The following is a 26,536-nucleotide window of genomic DNA, read 5'->3' on the forward strand; positions in this document are numbered from 1 at the left end:
CGAACGGTCCTCACGGAAACCAGCTTGCAATTCACCGAAGGACTCCTCGAGCGGTCTCAGTCGCCTTTGGTAGTAGCTCCAATTTCTGTCGCTTGGAAGATTTTTAGATCTATGCAGCGTTGCATCGTGGTTCTGAACATGTCCGGATCCGAATTCTCTGCCGCTTTCAAACCAACATTCGGTATACCCTCGGGTTCCGGTGCCTTGTTTGACACGAATGTTCTAACGACTTCTCCCAGTTCTTCGTTCGTCATTCTCGCCACCTAAATCTGCCGCATACGGCGCTGGGGGTCTTAGCCATTGTTTCACCGCGTTCTTCTCTTTGTGCTTCTGTGCGTGCGCGTTGCATTTTTCGTCTAGCCCTCGGAAGCCCTGCCTGGTTCAGGCGATCTTGTGGCACCTTTTTCTTGGCGCCTTAGGCTTGGTGTTGCCCTCTCCACTGTTGTCATGTCCTCTTGATCGCGGAGCTCGACTCGTGACAGCTTTTTCGCTCTGGAGGACGGGTGCGTAGGTCATTTTTCCCTTAGCAACCATGCGTGTTTTCGCCACATATTCATCCTCGGATCCTCTCTATCGAATAATATCATCTGATATATTCGCGTTGCCTGTAAAGAAAACTTTTCAGTCTGGCACGACTAAGTGTCCTTTTTGCCTTCTATCTTGTCAAGTTGTGCCTTGGCTTTCTCATAGTCCTGCTTTGCAGCTAGGACTGATTGTCGCAATTTCAGCAGACTTGTTTTCAAGTCTTTGTTGATATAGCTTTTGTTCTTAACAAACTCGATGATGACATCGAGTTGCTCAGCAGATACCTGCATTTTAGATCCATGGCCTCAAATAGTCCTGGGCCATCGCTCATCTCACATGTTGCACTGAAGCGGCCAGTGCCTGTAATCGTCACGGTATCTAGGTTTTCACTCACACTGTTCTCATTTAAGTTGATATTGGTCGCCTCCTTTATTGACGGGAACCTTAGCCGGTTACAGATGGGTTCAGAAGCCTCTCCTTCACATTCCGCTAGTTGTTTGTCTTGGTTGATCATCTCTTATGGGTCCCCCTAAGAGCCGCTATCTATCTCCGCTGGAATGGTTGCCTTTTTGATCCCATGGTTATCTATGCAAGCAGGGAGGTCATGCTAGGGTTGACATAGTCATAATCCTTTATTGGGTACTAGGGTCAATAGGGGCAGTATGGTCCACCTAAGCAAAAGTTCTTGAAAAGCATAGAAACACAATACAATTTAATCGATCCATAAGCTTAATTTGTAGTTTGAAGTATCTCCTTTTATAACACAGTTGTATTTTGGTAAAAAGATTACTTAGATTTTTTTTTTGGGAACATTTTTGAAAAACACTATTTTGTGTGTGACTCTACACTATACGGGGCGAAATGGTAATATGAGCCACCATACTAAATCTTATTATTTTAATTGGAAAACCGTTTGCAAGGCTTAATTTAGAAGAAGACAATAATGTATGATAGAGTTTAGTACAAAAACTGGGTTGAAGTCTTATTTGAATCATGAAAAGGTATGTTTTGCTGACAGTTCAATAAATCTTGGTTCTAAGAGCTTCAGTTTTCAAACATAGTCGTTCAAATAAGTTTAACCAGTTAAAAATTTTGGTTTTAGTTGAAATCACGTGCGATAACAATATTACAATGAAACTGCTAAAATGACATGTTATTTTTGTGATAATATAGCCTTGACCGGCTATGACCATATTGCCCTGTTCCTAGATGTTTCATATAAATTATGTTTTATTGAAAATTTATTCTAGAATCAATACAATTTCGTGCACATAATGCCTATGAATAATGGAAGAACGAACTGCGGTGAAAAAAATTGAAGTCCATAAACAAAACTTTATGCAAAGCTTACTTTTACATCCAAAATCTTATGATTTTCATAGTAGCATCAAGGTTTCAGATTTTTATCGATATATGAAATTCAAAATCATATTTTTGCGTAGTTTTCACGGTGGTGACTAATTGAAGCATACTTTATAAGGTCCTAAGGTTATCGAGATCAAAATCTGTGTTTTAAGCTCAAATGAAAGGTGGCCCATTTTACCCCGTATGACCATACTGCCCCGCGTTCCCCTATGTTCTGAGCCGGATCGGCGCAAGTCCGGTAATGGCATCTGAGCCTTCTTCCACCCTTATGATGGAATACAAACAAAATTTGTAAAATATTCATAAAAAAGCGTTACGAGGGGTCGGGTGGGTGTCGAAAATAGCCATTTTTGGCGTTATGAAATTTATGAATAAACCCCAACAAGGCGACGGATTTGGAACATACTCTTGCCCATACTCGCATAACAGTCCCATTTGAATTTTCATCATTTTTTAGTTTTCTTCATGAATCGTACTTATTATTAGAATACTTCTTGGTAGCATACCTAAAATGGTATCTTTGTATGGACAAAATGAGAAAAAAATATCAAACTATGCGCGTCCCATATTGAATGTACCCGCATAACAGTCCCACTAGTAGACTACGATGAAATTCAAGCAAACCCTTTCCTGTTATGATTCCTGTAATCTTGCATCTTAGTTTTCATTTCAAAAGAAAAAGAAATACTACTAATTTAAGTATTTTAAGTCACTTTTATTCCAGAAGAATGTAGTTTTTGCTGGACATGACTTCATTGTTTCCAGAATGCTTCTGGTGATATTAATGGTTGAAACATATTGCGAAAGTCTAAACAAAAAATAATATAAATAGCTTTCCTCCAAGTCAAAGCTATACTTGTCACATCTCTCGTCTTGTGGCCAATTAGTAACAAAGTCTCCGCTTCCGGTAGGTTCATTTTCCAACGACATGGAGGGGAAAGCTTTTTGGGTCAACATGGGCATACGCACATCACCACTGGTATCGTCGACTGGTCAAACTGTTTTTTAGCGATAACTAATGCTGAGAAATAAGAAGGCATATCTTAGAAATTTTTAACAGTATTGTAGAAATCAGGCTTACCAAAGCTTGCCCGATTATATGCCTTGATAGCTATTACCTATGTTTCCAACCGAGCATAGACGTACTGCTGATGAATTGATGGGAACTATTCATATTGGTTGGCCGCAACACTATCATCTTGCCCAGGAATGTCTTGAACACTGTCACTATCACCACCGTATAGTTGATTATTTTAATGAAACTATTGCAATTAAAAGATAATAGCACTAATTTTAGCAAAAGGAAAAGTGCTTTGGAAGATGTAGTAAACTTGCCAACAAATGTGTCAAGGTGCGTGATAACAAAGTAAGCGAGTCCCAACTAATGGGACTGGTACACACTTAGAAAATATCACCAACTCCGGTAATTTTTTTACCGAAATATAAACCGCTGAGCGTTCGGTAATGCTTCCGGTAAACTTAATAATAACCGAACAATCCGTAATTCAAATCAAAACACAGCTGTCAAAACATTACAATTCGTTCGGTAACTATTCACGAACGATTTGTAACGTTCATTCAATTACCGAACGCATTGTTCATATTTGCAGGCAGTCAGAATTGGATAGGATAATCAAAAATGAAAAAACAAAAAAAAAAAATAATGGCGATGTATTGTGATGTATGAAGAAATGATCGAAGTCATTTCAAGATCGTTTCGACATGTTTATTTTTTTATAAATATTTCACTGTTAGCGATTCTACCATCAAAAGTAAGTTGCAAATTCTGCTGCAATTGAATAATCCATTGATTACCCACTATATGCAACAGTCCTGCGGGACGTTTGCAGCTATTCGCTCCTTTTAGCGAACAAAACTGGTGCCGCCGATTCTGTCTTCGATGGGTCAACTTCCATCTACAAAAATAACTATTTTTAGTATTCTGTAGTAAATCTAATTTGATTTATTTACCTTGATCTATTCTACGATGCCTGACACTGTTCTTTTTTCTCACGGTACCTATATTTTTGCTTACAAAAATAAACATGGCGGTTAAAAACACAAGTTACCAATTGTTCGGTAAAGCACCGTAGCACTAGGTACCGAAGTACGGTAAACTTTTACTGGCTACGGTGAATCTAAATGGTTTACATGTTTTTCGGTAAATAAAATGACGACTTCGGTGAAAACAAACAAATATTCTTTGAATTCGCCTAATTGTGAACGTTTTTTCGGTAAAGCTCGTTTGAAATACCGAAACATCAGTTGAATATTTATTTACAGTACGCTTTCGGTAACAAAATTTACCGAACAACGAAAGAAAAACTAAGTGTGTATGCGGGTATATTTGCATTTGATGAGAAAAATGCTTGGATAACGAGTCCCACCTGCTATTATCTTGGATTTGTACAGTAAAATCAACTGCATTAACAATATTTTATTTGTTGAGTATTTTCTTATACTGTAATGATAATGTGTTGAGTAATTCCACCAGAATTTTATGTTGCCACCAGCGGCGTTACGAAAAATTTTGCAATAAGGTTCAGATGCGTTTTTCTTGACATGATGATTTTCCTAATGGGACTGTATTGCGAGTATGGGCAGTCTAAGGCCTGCCATGGTTTTACGAAACGGGGGCAGCCTTCGCCATTAGCCCACTCGTCGTTTCGGGTCAGTGTCACCCGACCCTACTAAGAGAGCAGAATGTTGCCGGCCAGCCTCAACGCATATTATCCAGTGCATTACCGTTACTTACCCTTAGTTGTGTTGGTCCTAATGTGCTCAAAGCACTCCTACTCGTAGTTCCATGCAGTGCACGAATGCGTCAATATTGGTTATCACGCCCAATGGTATGGGTGCCCTAGTGTAGATGTGGTTGTGAATCTTGAAGGAAAACAATATGCACTCTGTCTCGAAAAACACCCAGAATCCGGAAGTAAATTTTTCAAATTGGGTAATATTTCCATATGCATTTTGATGAGTCAGGAAAGCGTGTGCAAGTTTCTTTGAGGAAAACAAAAACAAACTGGGTATGACGAACGTATGCTAGTCTTCGTGCGTTCAAATGACACTAAGCTCTATGTAAATAGAAGGTGTCACGCGACTTTTACATAGAAGCTTCTCTCTCTGTCATCGGACGGCGAGACATTGAATGACAGAAGTTTTCTTCAAATTCTCTTTAATATTTCCGTTGACGGGGTTGGTGGTCTGATGACTACCGCTTCTGCTTCATAAGCAGAAGGTCATGGGTTCAATCCCAGGCTCGTCCCTTTTCTCGTACTTTGTAGTTGTATATCTCTCACTTGCTTTCTATTCTTCTTCTTTCTGGCGTTACGTCCCAACTGGAACAAAGCCTGCATCTCAGATTAGTGTTCTTATGAGCACTTCTACAGTTATTAACTGAGAGCTTTCTTTGCCGATTGACCATATTTGCATGTGTATATCGTGTGGCAGGTACGAAGATACTCTATGCCCGGGGAATCGAGAAAATTTCTCCCCTCTGTCACGCTTTTTCCAATACCTTCTACATGTACTGTCACACTTTGTAGACCCCCGCCCCCCTCCCCCTAATGATGGACGTCATTTTTGGATGATCCCTAAGCGCAACATCATTTCCTTCCACTTCCCAACATTGGTGTGCATTCTGACGTGGCAGGCACCATTGTTGCCTAAAAATAGAAGATCACCAGCACTTATACACTGAGGATGCCTGTTAGTCCCAAGCAGTCATTCGGTCGGTTCCTTGTGTAAGTGCAGCTGATCTGGCGATACTGGAGTAGCATCCACGGGCGGCCAATCAAACTCAAACAAACTCAATTCTCTTCCATATTTCCGTCGCTATGGCTTGTGACGGAATTCTAAACTAAACAATTTTTAGCTCGTTATCTGGTATGATTGTTATTTATATAGCTCAAATCATGAAAGCATACCCACTTTACCTGTAAAACACATTCGCTTTCTGAAATTCTCCGAAATAAGTTAGAAATTTTTTAAAGCAAAACAACATTACAATTGCTCTCTTGAGAGCCCCGTAATTGCGACCTGACGGAGCCCATGAAATATAGCTTCGCCTGGTGACAGTGAGAAGACTGGTTTCGTCAATGTCAAATGACCGGCTTCATGATTCTTAACAGCCCTGGTTCCATGCCTTGTCCGTTTGTATCGCGACCAGTATGACATAATCAGGATCTTACTGGCATCAATCCTGATATGTCAGTTGGCACTCCTGTTAGTTTTGTCTAGGGTGCTTTGGTACTTTAAGCGGCACCGGTCGTTTTGACAGAGTTGCATTCGATGTTTAGTGTTTTTTTTATGAAGGTTCATCAGAGCCCTCTGTGAACTCCATCACATCCTGGGCAACTCCCAGCTCGCAACCTGTGGAATAAAAAAAAACGGCTTGCGTGCAAATTTTGCTACACCGGTTGGAAAAAGGTGCAGGCGGTGCAAATGAAGAAAAAAATGACATTAGTGAGATTATCACGTTGCCAGTTCTTGGGATTTTCTATTCTCCAGACTGTGAATAAAGTGACTGTTGGTATTCTACCAACAAAATAGATTTTTATCTCTAGCTAATGAATCCTCCGATTGGCCGGTGTTTCGACCAATCGAACAATATTGTACAATTCCATAGCAGCGACTTCGCTGAAGCGTATGAAATAAAAGAATGCGCTGATTCCGTGTCCGTTTCCACTGTGCAGGCGCTGATGGGCTCCATCAAGAAGATACGAGATTTCATTCGAACTGGAGAAATATTATTTGCTGTAACTTTGAAGTACTGATTGACGTGGCTTTTCGCCCTTGTCGAAGTCGCTACTTCGATTTTAGTCAGCCATCTACAACTTGACTATTAGAAGATTTGTAAATTCTCTGGTAGATAATTGACCCCATCTTAGACTTTGTTGGTTCCTAGCGTCGTTGGAGATGTCTCGGTAAAATTTTTGGTGGATACCTATGGCAATCCGAATTTTTGAGGCGTATTTCTCACTAGATATTCGGCGTCTCCCGGCTATTTTCAATTCGGATTCCAGTTTCCCGTGATTTATTGTGAGAGACAAAGAATGATTTAGATATTTTGTAGGAAACCTTAACTAAAATGCTATGTACATTTCATCAAATTTCTGCATGATTTTCTAGTTAAATACTCTCATTATCATTATGGTAGGGTTTCTTACTAGACTTCTGTTAAGATTCTTTCTGTAAAATCCCTTGGCAGACTCTTGTCAATATGGAAAATCCTTTTGATTTTTTAGGACTACCTATTTTAGGGCAGCAAAACATTTATGGAATCTCAAAGGGGGTTGCAAATCACAGGGTGACCAGCGCACCGGGAAATCGGGAAAACCGGGAAAAAGCCGGGAATTTCGAATCACCGGGAGAAAACCGGGAAATATACGGGAATTTCAATTAGCACCGGGAAAATTGTGCATACCAAGTAATGTTTTAACCAGCACGATCTAAACTTTAGTGGATATTTACAGGGCTGTTACAACAGGCGCGAATTTCGCGATTCTCGCGGATTTCGCGATTTTCGCGGATTTGTAGCGGATTTGGCCAGCCAAGCGCGAAAATCGCGGGTGGATAAAATTCTGTCGCGAAAATCGCGGATTTCCCAAATCATGCAACAAAAATTGCAGTTATATACATACAGTCGTGATTTCATAATTAGAAAAATTCTATTTAAAACAAAAAATTGAGACATGAATTTTTTGAGAGCACTAAAGTTTAGTTAGTATAGTCACTGATATCGAAAATGTTGTTCAGGGAAATATAAAAAACAGTAACATTTTATTTGTAAACCATTCTCATTTTATTTGAAGTCATATTTCTCGAGGGTCGCTAGGCAATCAAGAGATCGTTCTTCCCTAAATTCTTAATGACACTAATCTAAATTTTTTATTTGTGTTTACGGCGATCGGTAGGTTTTTGGTTAAATAGGTTAAACTGGAAATAGAAAATTTCATTTCTTTCTCGTAAAAAATCTTAGAAAATGGCGCTCATTTGGCTTGGTTTTTCAAATATCTGAAATCAGACATGAATGAATATAATATGTCAAGACATTAAACCATGTAGGAATTTGTGGGGATAATATGCGGACACTCTGGCTGAGTTTTGGCGCCCCAGACAACCAAAATGTACGTATAATGAAATCACCTGGAGGCTTTGTATGTGCAAAATTTCACTTATGAGATGTGGCGAAAAGGCCTTCTACGTACAAAAGTGGAGGCGATATACGTGCATATATTATGTGATGAACAATAACATACAATGCGAGTGTATAAATTTTCTTCCGAACTAACCTGTGATCTTAAGCGACTTAACTTATGATAACAAATGTTGATTTGACAGCTGCTACGGATTGATTCGTCTTACTTTGTACGAGTGTACGAGACGAAACAAAATGTACAAATGAACTCAGAAAAACAGCGTTTTATGCGAGGAAACTCATCAATCAGACGATTTTACCCACCGTGTGTTGCGGGTTTGATGTAATTTGTATGAATAAACGAGTTATTACGTGAACTTTCATGCGACTTCTGGTTGTCTGGGGCTGCAGTCATAGTTGGTTACCCTATGAAATCTTATCATCAATAGGAAAGTTTAAAACAATATATAGCTCCGCAGTCAAATTAGGAGTTTTGTCAGTGAAGAGCATTGTAAATCTAGAAGATAAAAATTACTTGAAGTTAATAGAAAGCAACAGTGTTGCATTTGAACGTGTTCAGTTTGCGTTCCAGTTCATTTTTTTGAAGGAGAGATCAAGTGGGCTTGAACATTGATCAGTTCAAAAAATTGAACTCAGAAGAGCTGAAAAGTGAATGCGAAAGGAAAATTGTTTCATGGCGGATTGAAAACAAATTTAAAAGCAGAAAGATTTTCTGAAGCTGTGAGGGACATTTAAGGTTCCATACATTGTGCGTGATATGGTTTTGTGCTTCAAAGTGCATTTTAAGGTGAACGGGTATGTATAGTCCAATGTACTACCAATGACTAATGAATATTACTGAAAAAAAATGTATTGTTGTTTGCATTTGAGATGCAAATGTTAAGTAAACGTCCTCTAAATGCGGTAACACAAAGTAATCAAAGGACACTTAGCAACGATTACATAAATCACCGCCGCCCTAGCAAGCAGTGTTGACACATTATTTTCGAATTTCATCCGTGTTTTAGGTTGAAAAAATCTTTTTTATCTTAAATCAACCTCCAAAAATCTTGGTAAAAATCTGTGTTGCGCAAAAAATTGAAATTTAACTTTTTATTTCAAAAAGAACCTTTACAAACTAATTATGGCTGTTCTTGGCATGTCAACAATTTTTGATTTGAAGTTATTCTACTAAAACTTAGAAGGAAATGCGTAATTGTTCCTAAAAATTTAAAATTCTAAAGAATTCAAGAAAAAAATAATCAGAGTAATGGCATTTTTTTCTCAATATCTTCCACATCCATGTCCCAAACTTGTGTAATATCCTAAAATCTGTATCTAAAAAACCTGTGATCTTTGATCACAGAGATTTGTAGGCAAGAACAAGTAATAATATGTGTAGTTACAGATAAATCTGTGTATGTGGCATCAGTGCTAGCAAGAAAAATCTATCTTTGACATCGCATTTCTTATGAATAATCTTACCGCGTTTGATGTTTCCGCATTTAATATTTGCATTTCAAACGCACACAGAAATGACAATTTTCATTAAAAAAAATTGTTAAAATTTTTAAATTATCACAACAATCTTAAGTATTTTTACCTCAAGCTGATTGAATATTAAGACTTGAAGTTTTATAAAAATAAGAACAGTCCACATCTCATAAATAAAACAATATTTTTGCAACATTATTTTCTTAAACAATATGATGGTGTTTGCCTATCCATATATTGCATGAAAAAAATACACTATTGACGATCTAATTTTATTAATGGCAATCGTTTGGCTCTCGATAACATAACCACTTAAAACATAGTGTGAACTTAGATGAGAGAAAATTGTAAAATTAAATGTGTACGTTTTTCTTCTTAAGTTATCATTAATAACTTCATTTTGCATCTCCTATTGTATGCAAAGATCATATCGAATTGTGTTAAATATAGTTGCAAACTAGGCCTCCTCTCTGCTTGTAGTGACGCTACCATTTATTGAATTGCACAATTTTCACAAAAAAATATATTGAAATGTTGATGATAAATACATTTCGAGTGATATTGTTGAATACGATTTTTCTGATGTAAAACTCGAATTATTGGATTTTTCTACAACTTGTTTTGCTCAATGGTAGATACTTTAAGATAAGGCGAAAATATTCACTTTAAGTACCATTAAAAACTAGTTTTTGATCATGCACGTTTTCGCATTTTTTTTTATAATGAATAGTAAAGATGTCAATGTAATAGATTATTTTTCGGCGCGGATTGGTGTTTCTAGGCGCGGATCGAATTTCTCCAGTCGCGATTTTCGCGGATACGATTTTAAGATTTTTGTAACAGCCCTGTATTTACAAAAGCTTCTGAATAAATCATAAATAAATCGAATAAATCAATAAAGTCAGGAACATATTCTTTATATATTATTTTGTTTCATGGCTGTAGCGGTCATGCGACTCAAAGCTAAAGGGAGTCTATAGGAGCAAATGATGGAAATGAATAGGTGGATAGGCGTCGCAAGGGAGCGACAAGATTTAAATTTAATTAGGTGGTGAAAGTTGAGCAAGCCATTTTAAAGTCACTAAGCATCAAAGCGTCCTGTATTTTGCCTAGCTTCTCTACTGGAAAAGGGTAGAGTAGCGAAGCTAGGCAAAATACAGGACGCTTCGATGCTTACTGACTTTAAAATGGCTTGCTCAACTTGGTAAAATTCTAATTCATTTCAGATTTTTATCTAATCTTTATCAGAAATAATTGCCCTGAGAAAATGTTCCAGATTTGTGGGGATCAAACATAACAATAAATTCTATGCTGATGACCATGGAACGAAATGTTGAACAATTGATAAATTCATTTTTATGTCTACCAAATCTGTGACCGTTTGAAATTTAAACTATAATTCATTCAAAGATTGACTCGATCCCATCATATAAAAAAGGGTCAAACTTTTTTAACACTGACCTTTTTTATAACAAATTCCACGATTACTTAAAGTGGTGGGGATTGCTCATCAAACCTTCCGGTCCGCCTCATAGTTACGTACTATTTGGTGCTGGGTGTAGTTCTTGTTTTTCCAGCTGTATTGAAAAGCATGAGCCATAGTCTTTGGCATACAATCGGATCTATCTTTAGCAGAAAAGAACCGAAATGTCTATCGACGACCGGTGATTGCTAGCAGATATAGTGGAGAGCTTGTCTTGAAACGTTCATTGCTTCAAGCTAGTTGAAAAACTGAATACACTGATTGCCTGTCGATCAGAGCCGAACTAGGCATAGATCGTATACATACATCTGAATCTACATGTCTCCGATGTATTACATCGTTCCAGGTGGGAGTTATCTGATATGTGAATATGGTACCATAACAGAATTTTCCATCTGAACGAAGTGATAAATCATAATATTCCGCAAACTGTATCACACATCTACAGAATGTATTGCGTGAAGTTAAGACACAGCAGAGTATTGGGTACATAGGACCAAGTCCCTGCCGGGTGGCGCGAAACTGATGAGCGATAGACAATAGAATCAACAACACTGCCATAAGGGATAGTAAGCATGTGACTATTGTCGAAACTATGATTAGGAGGCAAATCAACATCCCAAGATCAAATTTTTGTTACAACCCAATGTAGGTATTATTAAATTAGGCTGTAGAAAATGATAAATATCTGATCACTTAGGAACCTTGCAACAGGTAATAAATGCTCGTAGTCTGTTTTCTTCGAATACACATGTATAAATTGTTAAAATTGCCGAATCATACGCGGAATTTATTAAACGGATCATGAAATTAGGACTGAAATCATAATGATGATAGATTATCAACTTTCCTTTCGTCTTGCTATTTGTTACCGTTAGAATCACCAAACTGATTGGTTTCCCACTACTTACACCAATACAACAGCACGAAAACTGAAGTATTATAATCGCGCGTTGGAACTTTCAATATCCATATATTACATCAATAGTGAATTCTTGTATGTAGCCAGTATAAATAAACATTCTTTAACTGAAAACAGGATGCTTGTTTTATCAAACATGCTCAATCTGCACCTAAAATCTCGGATCCAAATAGTTTTCTAAATAAAAATTGTGTCTAAATAAAACGTGTAGGCCAACAAAACATAATTGAGTGGGAGTTTACAAGTTACTTAGCACATGAAAAGCAGTTTAAATTAATCTATTACTAGATCAACACTAATGCTCACATTTTTATATTCTCATTTCATCATGGTCCTCATTGCTCGAGCGGAGACGAACACCCTGGAGATGGAAAAAATCGACAGCGCTACGATAAGGAAACGTAACAGATGAGAAACTATCGATACATTTATCAATTATAAAACCCCGTTTTAATGTTAACACTTTGTTTCTGTTTTTTCTGTTTTTTTCGTTTCAGCAATCAAATAACCGAACCAACTCTACTATCTTTTCATTTCTTCTTCGTTATACTTATAGTCCTTCTGGCACTGAACCGAGTGGTGCGCCTTCCGCTTTCTTACTGGTGCTGTTTTTCCTGTACATTTGGCATAGTGTCGGAGGTGGTGTACTGTATTTGCTATACAACGCGCTACTTTCGATATTGTGCTTGGCGTGTGGGGAAGCAGTACTAGTGATGAAGCGGAGGGCGCCATTCGGTTTAGTGCCAGAGGGACTATATCTATTTAATGTATCTGAAGCTTGTGGGACCGCTTTAATTCCGGCGCCTGCTTGTGGAAGATCCCGGTGTGCTAAACGGTATAGGACATGTTAACGGGGGAGGCTTGGTAGGTCCTCACCCAGCCCGTGTCTAGATGGGCGGATAATTGTCTGCCAGGGTGTGGATTGAGCAATTACAATTACAAATTCCACGATTACTTAAAGTGATCGTCGTAAAATATCGTTTCATATATTGTCGCGTCACCACCCATCCGGATCGCGCCAGTGAGACTCGCGACGCACCTCAAGTCGCCGTTTTTCAAAATCAGTTTTTAAATTTGGCGCTGCATTCTTACGATGTTTATGAACACAGCGCGCTATTGAAATATTAGTCGCGACGCTTGAAGATTGACAAAATAATAATTAAAAAAAGGTTTGTCCATATTTCTGCCGGATCTATTATATCAAACTGGAATTAATCAGAATCATGACCAAAAAACTCGTACTTAAAAGTATTTTTAAATGGTAAAAAAATCGCAATAATGTTTCTTAGCATATCATCAAACCGGGAATATATTTGAAATACCAGGAAAAACCGAGAGAAAACCGGGAATTTGAAATTGACTTTTCACTGGCCACCCTGAAATCAGAAAAGGTTTGGAACTACTGCTCTATTTCGTCTGAGATGTGTTTTTATAATTCTATTAGCTTTACATCTTTCGATTTTTATTTTTCGGTAATAATCGAAAGATATAAAATTCGACGTTGACCCAAACCAGATAAAAGGATTAAACTTATTTCAGAATTGTTTTTAGATTGTATTTTGGAACAAATCTTTTAAAGTTTTTTTTTGTTTTATCTTCCCTGTATCCCGTATTTAGGATCTACCAAACGCGATGAACGCCGCAGAAATCACCGACAAGCTGGGTCTGCATTCGCTGAGAAACCGCAACTGGTACATTCAGGCGACCTGTGCAACAAGTGGCGACGGTTTGTACGAGGGTCTCGACTGGCTATCCAACCAGCTGAAGAACGCTAACCGTTAAGTTGTGTATGTGTGCGCAGGCAGGCGGGGGTCACAGAGGAAGATGATAGAGAAGGAAAAAGCAGCCTCAGCACGCCGAAGAAGCAGCATGATGTTGATGATGAGATGGTGATGGTGGGGGAAAGGAAATAATAGATGGACGAGCAATTGCGAGCGAGCGAGATCGAGACAAGAAAATAGAGAGCGAAAGCGATAAAAAAAATAAAGAACAGAAGAGCTCCGTTGATAATTGAGATAGGAAAAAGAAACCAACAAATAAAAGTAGCAAAAATAAGGAAAACCGAAAACCAACTCCCTCTTTAAAACAAAGAAACAAACAAAACACAGTAATAAGCAGAAACCAGCCAGGTAACGTGTGTGTGGATGATTATATTGGAAAACTGAAGAAAATAATATAAAGTAATATAATGATAAAAAATAAAGTAAAACACACTGAAAACAAACAGAAGCTGAGAAACGTATTAAATAATTTAGCATGAAAGGATAAAACAATACGCTAAGCTGTGCAAGAATTATGGAATACAAGTGAGAGCTGAAATAAAGTGGGCGTTATCTGAAAACTGAAAACAAACAAAAACATGTGCTTATTATTGAGTGTGCTACCGGAAAAAAACCACAACCTAAGCATGGCGAAGTGAAGTTAGAAACATTACTTGGGTTTTCCCATAGCTTGGTCGTACCGACCGATCGCCAGTATTCCTCCCAAATTATTCCGTTTTTTATTGCATCTCCTGTCTCCTCGGTCGCTTCTGCTTTTGCTGCTGCTGATACTACTACTGCTGCTGCTACCTTTCAGAGATAATGTTTAGGGGCTGCCTTAATTAACTATTGTTTAGCGAGAAATTTATTTCATTGTGCAAAGGATATGTTTTTTTGTTTCACTTATTGATTCAGGATTATAACGAGAAAATGAAGTATGCTAGTTTTTTTTTTATTTATTATCGCTCCTTCTTATTTTAGTACTCGATATGGCTAGGATACAGTTATTAAGAGGAAATTAAACATTCGCATATGAATAAGGTTCTTAGTAAAAGATATGAATTTGAGTTTCCAAATTGGATTGTGGGCGAAACCCATGCTGTGGATGCGTCTGGATGGCTTTTTGGGGTAACGATTAAAAATTCACACTAACATAACAATTCACACACCACACACGCAAGTGCAACCAACCAGAGAACAACATTGACCAGGAGAGTAAGGCTCATCAATAAAACAAAATATCACTGTCATCAGATTGTGTGTGTTTGTGAAGGCAGATAGTGACACGTTTCTTTTCCCTAAACAGGGAAAAACGGAGCGAACGAGGAATTTAGACTGCAATAACACAGCTGCTGAGTTGACACAGAAATAAACTGCTAAATACGAAGGAAGAAAAAAAAACTGAAACCAATAAAAGACGCTACCAGATTGAGAAACGCAAAGAAGTTTAATAATGGATTAACCGTAACGGCTGAATAGAAGAGGAATGGGAAGGAAATAAAAGATATCCGGAAGTGACATCCGAAAACATTCATTCAGATCAGTTTAAGAAGAAACAAAAACAAAAAAGAACAGCTACAAGTGTAACAGTTACGTTTAATTAAGATGAATAAAAACACTATATATAGACGAAGATTGGAGTGATAAAATCTTTTATGAAAGAAATGATAATCCTCGGTTTTGAAATTTTCTTCTTGGCATTACGTCCTCACTACAGAGCCTGCTTCTCAGCTTAGTGTTCAATTAGCACTTCCACGATTATTCACCCCTATTCTGGTTTACGTTCGAATGCTCTTTCGATCGAAAACCGTTTGGCGGCATCCATTTATTACGTAACGCTAAAATTGGAAATTTTCGACACCTCCCCCATCCGTAACGCTTTTTGTATGGAAATTTTTAAAATTTTATATGAATCGTAACGCTTGAGCCTACCCCCCCCCCCCCCTTCGAGCGTTACGTAATTTGTGGATGCCGCCTTTTGCATTCCCTTTTACGTCAGCAAAATCAAGTGAGCCGTGATTTCGAACGAATAGGATTCGATCGACTGTTGTATCCGCCGTATACAAGAATAGCGGTCATTAACTGAGAGATTTCTTTGCCAAAGTTACCATTTTTGCATTCTTATATCGTGTGGCAGGTACGATGATACTCTATGCCCACACTCAAAAAAATCCACACGTCAAGGCTACGTAGACCCCTTAGAAATGAATTTTTCTAGAAGTTGCCTGACATATGTAACAATCACCGGAACATCGATAGAAATGACATAAACTGTCTATTGTATTTACTGTCGTGTCCTATCAAGCTTACGTGAAATTCATATACCAAGGCATGTTCATTTTGACAGCTGTATGTTGTGTTCATTCTCTATCATACCTGTGAAACAAGATGGTGCCTATAGAAAAAAAAACTTTTAACAACCGCTAGACAATTTCAATATTGGGACTCATTTTGGTAATATTTTGAGATAAAAAGGAACGAAAGTGAACTGAACTACTGTATAATTGTGTTTTATCTTTTGAATAGGAAAGTTTATGATCCATGAAACGAGTCAAATCCGCTTATCAATGGAATAAACGGAGCCAAAACACCATTTTTTTTACTCGAAGGCGCGATGTAAGTAAATATTTATATTGTAATAATGCAATTAATACATATTTTGTCTCCGATATGGATCCGCAGGTATCTGGAATCATAAATTATAATGGCAAATGTGCCGGTCTGGACTACAGAAACGTTCATGGCCAAACAAAACCAACTTGCGATCCTCAAAACAACTCGTAAGCAACAATTAAAAGAATCAACTATATATGCAATAAAAAAGGTTCAGCAATGATTAATTTGAATTATTTGAACATAAATAAGTGTTCACATATGATGGAAATCAACTCGAAACAACGTAATACATATCTCATTACTTGGTGTCATGTCTACCTATCTCAAGTGATATTAATTATTCTACCTTTTGACTTGGTACCTTTTATGCGTTTGTACCTACGATATTTCTGATCTATAAGTAGGGAAAGTGTACCAGTTATGGCCATAGTGGTTCCCTATTTGGCCATATGCAAAATTTTGATAACTTTCACCTTTTATTTATATTTTTGAATGTTTCAACATCTAGATACATTCTTTATCTTACTGCTAAAACACACAAAACTTTTCAAAATGTGAAGAAATTCAAGTTAACACTTATGGCGAAATAGGGAACCGCTATGACCATAACTGGTACATCTACCCTACTGGCTGCAGTTGGCGCAGAGAGGAGACTTCCCGGACTGTGGACTAATTAATATATTATTTTATTCTTTATTTACAGGATATAAAACTTCGTACAACGCACTGGATTTTCATATACGTTCTACAAATGCATTCTATCAAATATATCAAAACACACGTACACGGAGAAAAACGAATATACTAGTTAGTGTACGTTATATTATTTTCTCAATATTATCCGTTTTTAATCTTTGAGAAGCTTATTATTTTATACCTTGCCAAGCTTATCCGTGATTTATTTTTCGTCGTGCTTATATAGTGAAATACGCTTATCTTGGGACTTTTAAAAATATAATTTCATTTTGTTCGGTTCGGTATCGAAATCACATTGTGTTATGAAGCTTTTTTTTCGAATAGTACGCGTTATAGCAATATATTTTGCAATCCAATTTTTATTTAAATACAGTTTTCTGTGTCTTGAAGTGATGCCTAAAAAGAATAACTAATATATGGAGAAGAAAATGTCCGAATCCATAAAAATAGTTTTTAGCAGTTGTGGCGTGCTCAGCCCTCATCAGAGGACGCCATCATCAAGGGACATTTGTCTCAGAGAGCTTACCGCAGGAGGAGATTAGAAGTTACGGATTTGGTGAAATTGGATTCAATAATTACGATAAGGTTAGTTCATTTCATCATAATCATATCGGTATTTCATCATCATTCAAACTTTTCCAGATTATTTTGTGGGAGATTATCAATCCGGTCATCGTGAGCGATTCGTAAACAACTGCTTCAAGTATGTAGGAAGATTATTGTGATCAACGCTGGACAGATTGGAAGAAACCTTAACCATGAGTAGCAGACACATACACCACATATTAATGAAATGGAAATAAATGCGTTGCTTTAAAAAATCAACTTTCTTACATTTTCATTGCGTTTGTTTACAGAAATTGAAGAAAAATGGCTTATTTTATTCATTGTAAATGATTTTAAAACTTTAAGCATTATATGCATAATTCTCGAAAAATCATTTACTGATATAAAATTCGTTTATACTAAGCAATGCTTAAATCGTTAAAATGCATATGAATGAGTGAATAGACCGAATATGGTTTTAGAATGGTATTTAAGCAATCTAGTATACATATTTTTAAGCGTGTAGGTAGCAACTACCGGCCACGTCGATGGAATGAATGAAGTTCATCAATAGGGTCCTAAAGCCCTGTCCCAATTTTAGTGCCAAACGCTTAAGTTTAGGCCAAAAACACATGTTTACTCAATTTTCTAATGTTTTCCGTTGGTTCAAGCCCAAAAACATTTTTTAGATTTGGTCACATCCTTTGGCTTAAACTCAGATTTTGGGTGTATTTTGTTTCCGTGTCCCTTACGAAATGTCAGATAGGAACAACCCCAGTGGTCGAACTAAAACCCCTGTGGTGTTTTTGTCGACTAAGCAAACGTCAAACATGATCAAAAGTGTCAAGGTTCATTTATGAACCAAATTTTTAAATTAAAGTTTAAACATGTTATAGCCATTATTTGAGCGGGAAAAAATGCTAAAGTAGTTACAATAACATGCTTTTTCGTGTTATTAAATAAAAACAAGATTTCATTAAAAATTTTAGGACCCAATTCATACGTTCATTCATCTTCACCTTCGGTTCACGTAAGTGCTACGCGAAAAGTACGATGGAAAAAATCTACGTATGTTATCACGTAGCCTTGACGTCTGAATTGTTTTGAGTGCAGAGAAGTCAAGGAAATTTCCATTACGGAAAGATCTTGGACCGACCGGGAATCGACCCCAGACACCTCCAGTATGGCTTTGCTTTGTAGCTGCGGATAATAGTAATTATTATAGGCCGTCGGTTTTTTTGCAATGTTTCATCGTAGGGAGCCGGATCCTATTCTTGGCACTTTTGATTCCCTTCTGTAGTGGATTTTTTTTTCTGAAAGCTACAGAGTTCATATTTGGTCACACTATGCGTCGTACTAAAGTGCTTTTTTGTGCAAAGTTTCAGACAATGGATCATTAAAATAGCCAAAACGGCCGCTATGGAAAGCATAGATAGCGCCACCGTAGCCTTGTGTGTTTGACAGAACAGCAATGCTGTCACAATGTTAAATCCCATATACAGTGGCGCCTTTGTTTTGATGCGTTGAGCACTGACAAAAACTACCTTCAATGATCCATTCGGCCGAGAAAAACCCATCATGCCAAAGTGAATCATGAAAGAGTGTGTTCTGAAAGCCCAAGCAAGCGAGTTCAGTTTGTGCGTCGCCGGAATGATTTTTTTTTCTCTCGAGCAGTGTTTGGAAACCCAAGCAAGCGTGTTCGTTTTTAGGTCGCCGGGAAGTTTTGCAGTTCGCGTTGTGTGAGTGCGAAAATATATTCGTGTTCAATCGAGGACGGATTACAAACTCGATAGCACGTTTCATGCTTATGGTAACACATTTTTTCCAAGAAAGCATTACTTTTATGTAATATTTAAACTAACTTTGTATGGTTCGTCATTACAAGTGTCGGCATCAAATTACATATATTTTTTCTTATTTTGACATTACTACAAATATCTTTTGAATTGTTCGACATTATGAATGTTGACGTGTTTTTTTTTAAAACTTCTACCTTCTACCAAAATTATCTACCAAAAGCTTCTCGAGACAAAAATACAAAACTAGCTCTAAGTATAAGTCGTATTTTTCCATGTCCATGGATCGCATCACCGACCAAAGGTGACTCCCAGATCTTTTCCTCTCTCACTAATAGAAACCCTTCCCGTGGTGATTGTGGAGATGCAGAGGTATTCTCGGTCTCTAGGAGGAACAATCATAACACCCTAACATTCCTTCCCCATCCCAACTGACTGTTAGGATTTGGCCGGCGCCGTTATTGATCAATAATATAAGATCTGCTAAAATTGCACTTCGAGAATAAGCAGAAACTCCCATCCCTTATTCATTTGGATCGTAGTGCAATTCTTACCAGTTCCGATCAATCACGGAGTAGCAACCATTGACATGTACAGTCAGTCTATGCTATGCTATGCTATGCTTCAAGTAGCCGCATATGTGCCTTACAGTTGAGGTCGAAATACGCGTATCTGTCAAAGGATACAAACTCTACATACTTAATTTAGACTCCCTGAATTCAAATTTCAAAAATACCGCTGAAAACGCCTAAATGTAGGCAATTTCCAAAGGAATTTCCAGATACCTAACAAAAATTCAATTAGCAAATTTGAATTTCGATGCAGAATTATAGCAAAGTACACAGCCTAATTTGAAACTGGCCCACAGTAGGCAGGATATATCCCCTGCATCTACGCCAGTTCATGCGGGAAGGTACTTTATGGCAGGGAGATTTGCTGCTGTTTGGTTAGCAGAACGTTTTTTTGTCCGTCTCTGGTTCTAGCAAATGCTATGATCGAATAGATCATTTGTGATATATTAAGAGTGGAAGATAGAAGCTAGTGAAAGATAAAACTACAAAGTACGAGCGAACGGGCCTGGGATTGAACTCATGACCTTCTGGTTATGAAGCAGAAGCGGTAACCATTAGATTACCAACCCCATTAGTCGTTCGTTACAGTCTACCAACCGTAGGTATCGTACAAAAAAAGCAATCAGCAGTTATGCGAAAACATCACGTTTTGTTTATTCTCAGATTCTACCACCATCAATTCGGGACCTGAAAAGATAAGACAACATTCTATAAAGCTCTCATCTCAAGAGCCAAATATGAATTGATTAGCCTGTCCATTGAATGTCACATTGGTCAGACCATATTTGTAATTGATGTTTGAGAGACCTCACGAGTCACGACCTGATTGCCATTTGAGCGCATCGCCTCTCAGCCATAAACAATATGCGTCTATCTTGGACTCGAATTGATTGAAAACCGAACGAGCATTCGGTGGTAGTCGTTGATAGGATAGGTGAAAGTCCATCGCCATCAGTCAGAAAATAGCGCGATAGCGCCAACAAAGTTCTTCACGAAGAAGGTGTGTCCTCTAAACGAACCAATCAGCGTCGAATGTCGTGATTTTCAACAGGGCACGCCATTGCCGCCAACGCGCGCGCTCGCTTCCTCGATTGCACGCCTACTGCGTGGAAGAAACGACCAGACAAGCAAAAAATCGACGACAACTCCGATAAATAACTGCCTCCTATCGGCTGATGGTAACAATTCGGGTGTTTTCGATTCGCGCTTATTTTGAAATTCCCACAGTCAATCTTCACAGATAAGATGACCGTTAATTGATGGACAATTGCAGCAGTAGATAACCGTGTACATACGGAGTTATAAATCCTCAAACGCGAACGAATAGATAGCAAATAGACGTGGGAGCTGTTTGTCACTGATTTATCGCTCTCAGCAGCGGTTGATAAGCCTATATTGGGCAGACGAAGGAATTTGAATTGACGATTCGATTCAACTGCCGGTGATACGCAAATGTTACAATTAACAATCTGGTTTGTGTTATGTATGTTCCCAATTATCGCCTCTAAATATTGATCCATCCATAACATGATGTTTGTTTCACACCTTCGGTGAGTGATCTCTGGCTCACGGAGCGATATGATGATGATGAGCTCAACCGTAAATTCACCCTTGACAACAATCTTCTGGGTCATATTATATGCAGGCCGGTGGCATCCACTGCTCGTACAGTCAAACTTCCATGAGTTGATGCCGACTAATGGAACCATACGTAAAAACGAAAAGTCACTCTGGTGGTCACCTCAAACAGCTTTCCAAAGAATATCTATATCGACTCATGAAGGTTTGTCTGTAGGTAGATGAAATTGGCAACATCGGCCAGCAACAATATGCGTGGTCTCGCCATCATCGTCGTCGTTGATGTGCGCAAAAATATGTTTATTGACCGAAGAAGCTGATTCGCGAAAAGGCGATAAATTGAGTTGGTCAATGTTATCGGATGATTTTTGTGATTCATTGGAAACACGGAGTCTTCGATGAAAGAAACGGCGGTGGCTGATCGCCTGTTTTGAATTGCATTTGAATTGATTTTGATTCAATATTGTTCAGTTGTTGTGGGAAGTCTTATGATAGGAGGAAATTCAGATCATATGACATTGAAAAGAGCGACGCTATCAAGGTTAAAACAGTTGAGTGAATTTTGATGATCAACGAAAGCATGAGATACCACCATTATACAAAAATCTTAAATGTACAGTAGCCAAATCTGGGATGATTCGAGTATTTAAAATAGATAATATGTTTATCATTGAACTCTCCATAAGTTTCAGAACATGCATGGGCACTACTACACATATGTAGTGTAGAACCTGTTCGTTAGCCATGCTCAAATCAACCGCTTTAATTCAAGAGTTGATTTGAGACATCATGTATTAATTTCAATCGCCATCTGTACAACCTTGATGTTAAACGATGACCATTAGACTGAGGCAAATTTTGAAATTGCTCTCCTATGCTTAAACGGTGTCAATTATGATGAGAATCATTCTCCCAAAATTTGAAGTGATTTGGAAAAGATTTGGTTGTGCACAGGCCATTTGAAGTTTATAATGAAATTACTATGGAAAAGACAAAGCTTTTGTGTTCAGTCCTTTTAACTGCTCGTACTAATAATTCATGGAAAAGTGAACAAACTCTACTCATGTGAAATCTTTCCAGCTACAACTTTGCCGAAGACCACATTTTGATGGGATGTAAGGATATTTTTTTATTAGTGATAACAAAGTCTAAATCATTCTGAGATGATTACACAGCGTAACAAAAATGACATTTTTGCGTGTCTCAAGGATCAAATTATGTGTCTCTATTAGATTTTGGGTCGCTGAATTTGATGCCGTTCTCAGAAATGTTGGGCTGCAAAATGGTGAGTCGACGGAGTCCTCACAAGTTCCTACCTCATGCTTCCACGGGTCGACGGATGACAAATGACCGCCAGCTAAGAGTTGCGTGCTTAGCTGGTAGTGCAGCCTGGGTCCTGTAGTCCTTCTGACTTCAGCGAGATTGAGGAGGTACGTCCACCGAGCGTCTGTTCACCAAGGAGGTGCGGCTCAAACAGCGTCTGTCTGGCATCCAGCGGCTGAATAAGAAATGCTCTTCCCCGGAAGCTACACCTAAGATGGAAGCCCCATCACGGCGGATAGGGAACCTTAGGCTAACAACCTACTGTCCCCGAAACATCAAAAAATGTGCAAGAAACCGATAGAGAAAGATTACGAACTGATTTAACGGCAACGACTTTTAGCGCGAAACAAAGGACACGAATTGGAACATGGAACGTACTAACCCTAGCCCAGCAGGGTAAACTGGCACAACTCGCCAACGAGGCGTGTCGCATGAAGCTGGAGATCCTAGGACTGAGCGAAGTCCGTTGGCCAAACTTTGGAGATCACAGAATACCATCGGGACAGATTCTGCTATATTCCGGCCTGCGAGGTGAACACGCTCCTCGGCACCGTGGAGTTGGCTTTTTGCTCAGCGCCCAAGCTTACGCCGCGCTTATGAAGTGGGAGCCTATAAATGAGAGAATAATCGTCGCCAGATTTAGAACACGGGTCCGAAACCTTACCATAGTCCAATGTTATGCGCCAACCGATGCTGCCGAATTGCAGGACAAAGAGAACTTTTACAGTCAACTCAATGCTGTCGTGGATAAGATTCCGAAGGGTGATATCAAGATCTACATCTCGGAGAAATGAGCGAAAACGGAGAACTGTTGGCAGAGTTTTGTGGCAATAACGACATGGTGATCGGGGGATCGATCTTCCCCCATCGTCCGGTTCACAAGGTCACGTGGGTCTCCCGTGACGGCTTTACCGAAAATCAAATTGACCACATCTGTATCAGCCGATGGTTTCGGGTCATTTTGCCGAACGCCGTTTGGCCGAATGCCGTTTGGCCGAACGCCATTTGGCCGAAAGGGTTATTTGACCGAATGCCATCTGGCCGAATGCCGTTTGGCCGAATTTGAAAAAACAAATAGTGAACCACAATTACCATGAATTTTGTAATTAATTTCAAAGCTGAATTTCAAAGAACAGTTTAGGGGAACATCCTAGATGTAAGCAACTATTCACTTCTTTGCTAGCGGAAATAGCTGCCAGCATAGGTTTTCGCATTGCATTTGTAGTCAGTTAGCTTTTGACAGCTACTAAAACGGTTTACGACTTATTCGTCCTTCTGTAGTACCAATAGTGGAGGTACTAAGCACGATTGAACTTCATTTAAATACCCAAATTCAAGTTGCGCAATTAATGAACATGTTAATGTTGTAACGAGAAGTAACTACCTGGGAGGGAGAAACCGATACGAAATTTATGTACGTCAAGGTGAGCCGAGATTCTGCTGTCACGAACTGTCACTGTGAGCCCAAATCTTAAACAATGGACAAACATGATAAAAGCGCGTAATCGATTAAAACATATTTTTGCATTTTATCAAATGTGACAAAAAATCCATTGGAAAGCTACTCATGCTTATTCCGAAAGTAATGTCACAATAGCACCTTTTATTCTGATTGAATATAAAGAATTCAAATACGCATCATTTTACTTTTTCCAATAAAAACGAAAATGAAATGCATAGAAAACTTAAGCCCTTTTCCACGTTTGTCCACAGAACGATCGAAGGAACACAATAAAAGAAAACTAGCGATTTTCATCAAGTCTGCCTTGATTGTCGTTGGCAAGCTGGAGTTTTCTTGCAGTTCGGAATAACTTTGTGTCATATTTCGTGTGTAGTATCGGTGCCTCCCTCCCAGGTAACGACCATTAACCTAATGAGAAAAATCATTTCATCGCAGTAATCCAAGGAATGTCAGTGATTAACAATACCTCCACTATTGGTACACTGTTCCTTTAGTTGCGGTATATTTTCAATTTATGTTCCTATAGTTGCGGTATCCACTATAGGAACACTTTACCTCAACTATTTTTTTCATCACTCTTAAAGCAATTTGAAAGCTCTTTTCAACTATTCCGCGTATCAACAAGCCAATACGTCGATTGACAGTGTCGGTTCAGTGGTTAATGTAATAAAATCAGTGAAAACGGCACTACCGCAACTATAGGAACACTTACCCTAATAAATTAATTAATTTTTAGCAACCACAAGTTTGGTTTCTTCTCCACAACTGTGAAACAGTGAGCTTATTTGACATAAGTATTTTCCGACTCGCCCGGTTTATCGATATACGCAATCAATGGCGCAGAGTTCAGTTAACACTTTGTAATATAAATCTTGGTGGAGTATCATCCCTTGTGTTAAAAATTATATGTTTTTAATATGTAATAACTCTTTAAGAACGTTATAAGACTGAATTCCAATTACTATGAAAATATATTCAAATATGAAAGAACAGCATATGGCCAAAAGAAGGAAAAATCTCTTATAAATTTTAAGCAAGTTTAACGCAAATAATTGTTATATCAGTATAACTACAAAGAACTGCCAATGATTTAAAGAAGGTAAAATTCCCTTTGAAAATATAAGCTAAATTTTTGCCAATAATAATGAAACCAGTACAAATCGAAAGAAAGAAGGAAAAAATACTGATGAAAATATTAAAAAAAAATTAAACCCTAGCACATCGTTGGTAATCTAGAGCTTAGAGCCTTGACGCGAGCTCACAACTTCGTCCTGAATGAACGGATCGTATTAATTATGCTCTTGGAGCACTTACATATCACCAAAAATGACATCCCGCCTCATCGTAAAGATCAACAAATTAATTAGTTGATCAGTTAATGGGCCACACTTAAGGCCCAAACGCAATGATAGCGGAACAGCAACGGAAAGCGGAATCGGTCCACCAGCATGAAACACACTACCTCGACTCAGCTGTCAAGGAATGAAAGTGAGCCAACACTCAATCCACAAGCAAGTAATAGTTCATGCTGGCGAACCGGTTCCGCTCTCCGTTGGCGTTCCGCTATCATTGCGTTTGGGCATTTATGAATGCTGCACATCAGTGTTGAAAAAAATAGATATTTTTGTTCGTTGTTCGGCCAAATGACCCGTTCGGCCAAATGGCGTTGACGGTAGGGCAACAGTTCATTTAAGACAATAAATTTTAAAACTGTTATGAATAAAAAGGAATAAATATTTTGTCATAAATAGTTCAGCAAAATTATAGCCCATACGTGAAAGTTCCACTGTGAGTTATTTGTTATTTTAATTGTTATAGCTTCTCTGGAAATATTGATTATTAAACTAAGGTCGAACTTTGGCTTAGCCTTATTCTAGCTATGTAAATGCTAAATGAAAAATGAGCTAAGAATCAGCCTTTGATAGAATGCTATTTTAAATTGTAATCTCTAAACTTACCCTGAAACGGAATTGATGTAAGAAAGAGATTTTTCTTGCTAGAGGTTTTTTTTTACTGATTTGATGTTGCTAAAACCGATTATGAACGAAAGCGGGTGTTGTCAAATCGGGAAGACACTGTATTAGAGGGAGAGATTGCCCTTCTGGCAATTTATCAACCTTCAGTTTGATATCTTTTGATTTTGATTTGCACTTCTTCTATGCAAAGATAGTGTACTTTCCGCATGACCCTGGTGGAGGGCATAAATAGAGGATGGAAATTTTTCACCGTTTGTCAATCCTTTTTCGTTGATACCTG

General features: G+C 38.2%; 1 protein-coding gene and 2 long non-coding RNA genes across 6 annotated transcripts in view; 2 read left to right on the forward strand and 1 right to left on the reverse strand.

Moving 5' to 3' along the window:
- Nucleotides 1-15,324, forward strand: part of LOC5568690 (ADP-ribosylation factor 1) — a 59,196-nt gene extending 43,872 nt beyond the window's left edge. For all 4 annotated transcript variants that reach the window (XM_021851932.1, XM_021851933.1, XM_001652465.2 and 1 more), the window contains one exon: nucleotides 13,549-15,324. In XM_021851932.1, the coding sequence (XP_021707624.1) occupies nucleotides 13,549-13,713 (165 nt within the window). In that variant the 3' untranslated portion in view covers nucleotides 13,714-15,324. The remainder of the gene's footprint in view (nucleotides 1-13,548) is intronic.
- Nucleotides 3,630-4,291, reverse strand: LOC110678713. Its single transcript, XR_002501873.1, has 2 exons — nucleotides 3,862-4,291; nucleotides 3,630-3,806 (listed from the first exon to the last, which is right to left on the reverse strand). It is a non-coding gene; the product is annotated as an uncharacterized LOC110678713 (long non-coding RNA).
- A 1,692-nt stretch (nucleotides 15,325-17,016) lies between the features above and the next one.
- Nucleotides 17,017-17,828, forward strand: LOC110678852. The gene is made up of 2 exons (XR_002501985.1): nucleotides 17,017-17,588; nucleotides 17,646-17,828. It is a non-coding gene; the product is annotated as an uncharacterized LOC110678852 (long non-coding RNA).
- The last annotated feature ends 8,708 nt before the right edge of the window (nucleotides 17,829-26,536 follow it).

The sequence above is a fragment of the Aedes aegypti genome, chromosome 3, assembly GCF_002204515.2.
Source record: "Aedes aegypti strain LVP_AGWG chromosome 3, AaegL5.0 Primary Assembly, whole genome shotgun sequence".
Classification (NCBI taxonomy): Eukaryota; Metazoa; Arthropoda; class Insecta; order Diptera; family Culicidae; genus Aedes; species Aedes aegypti.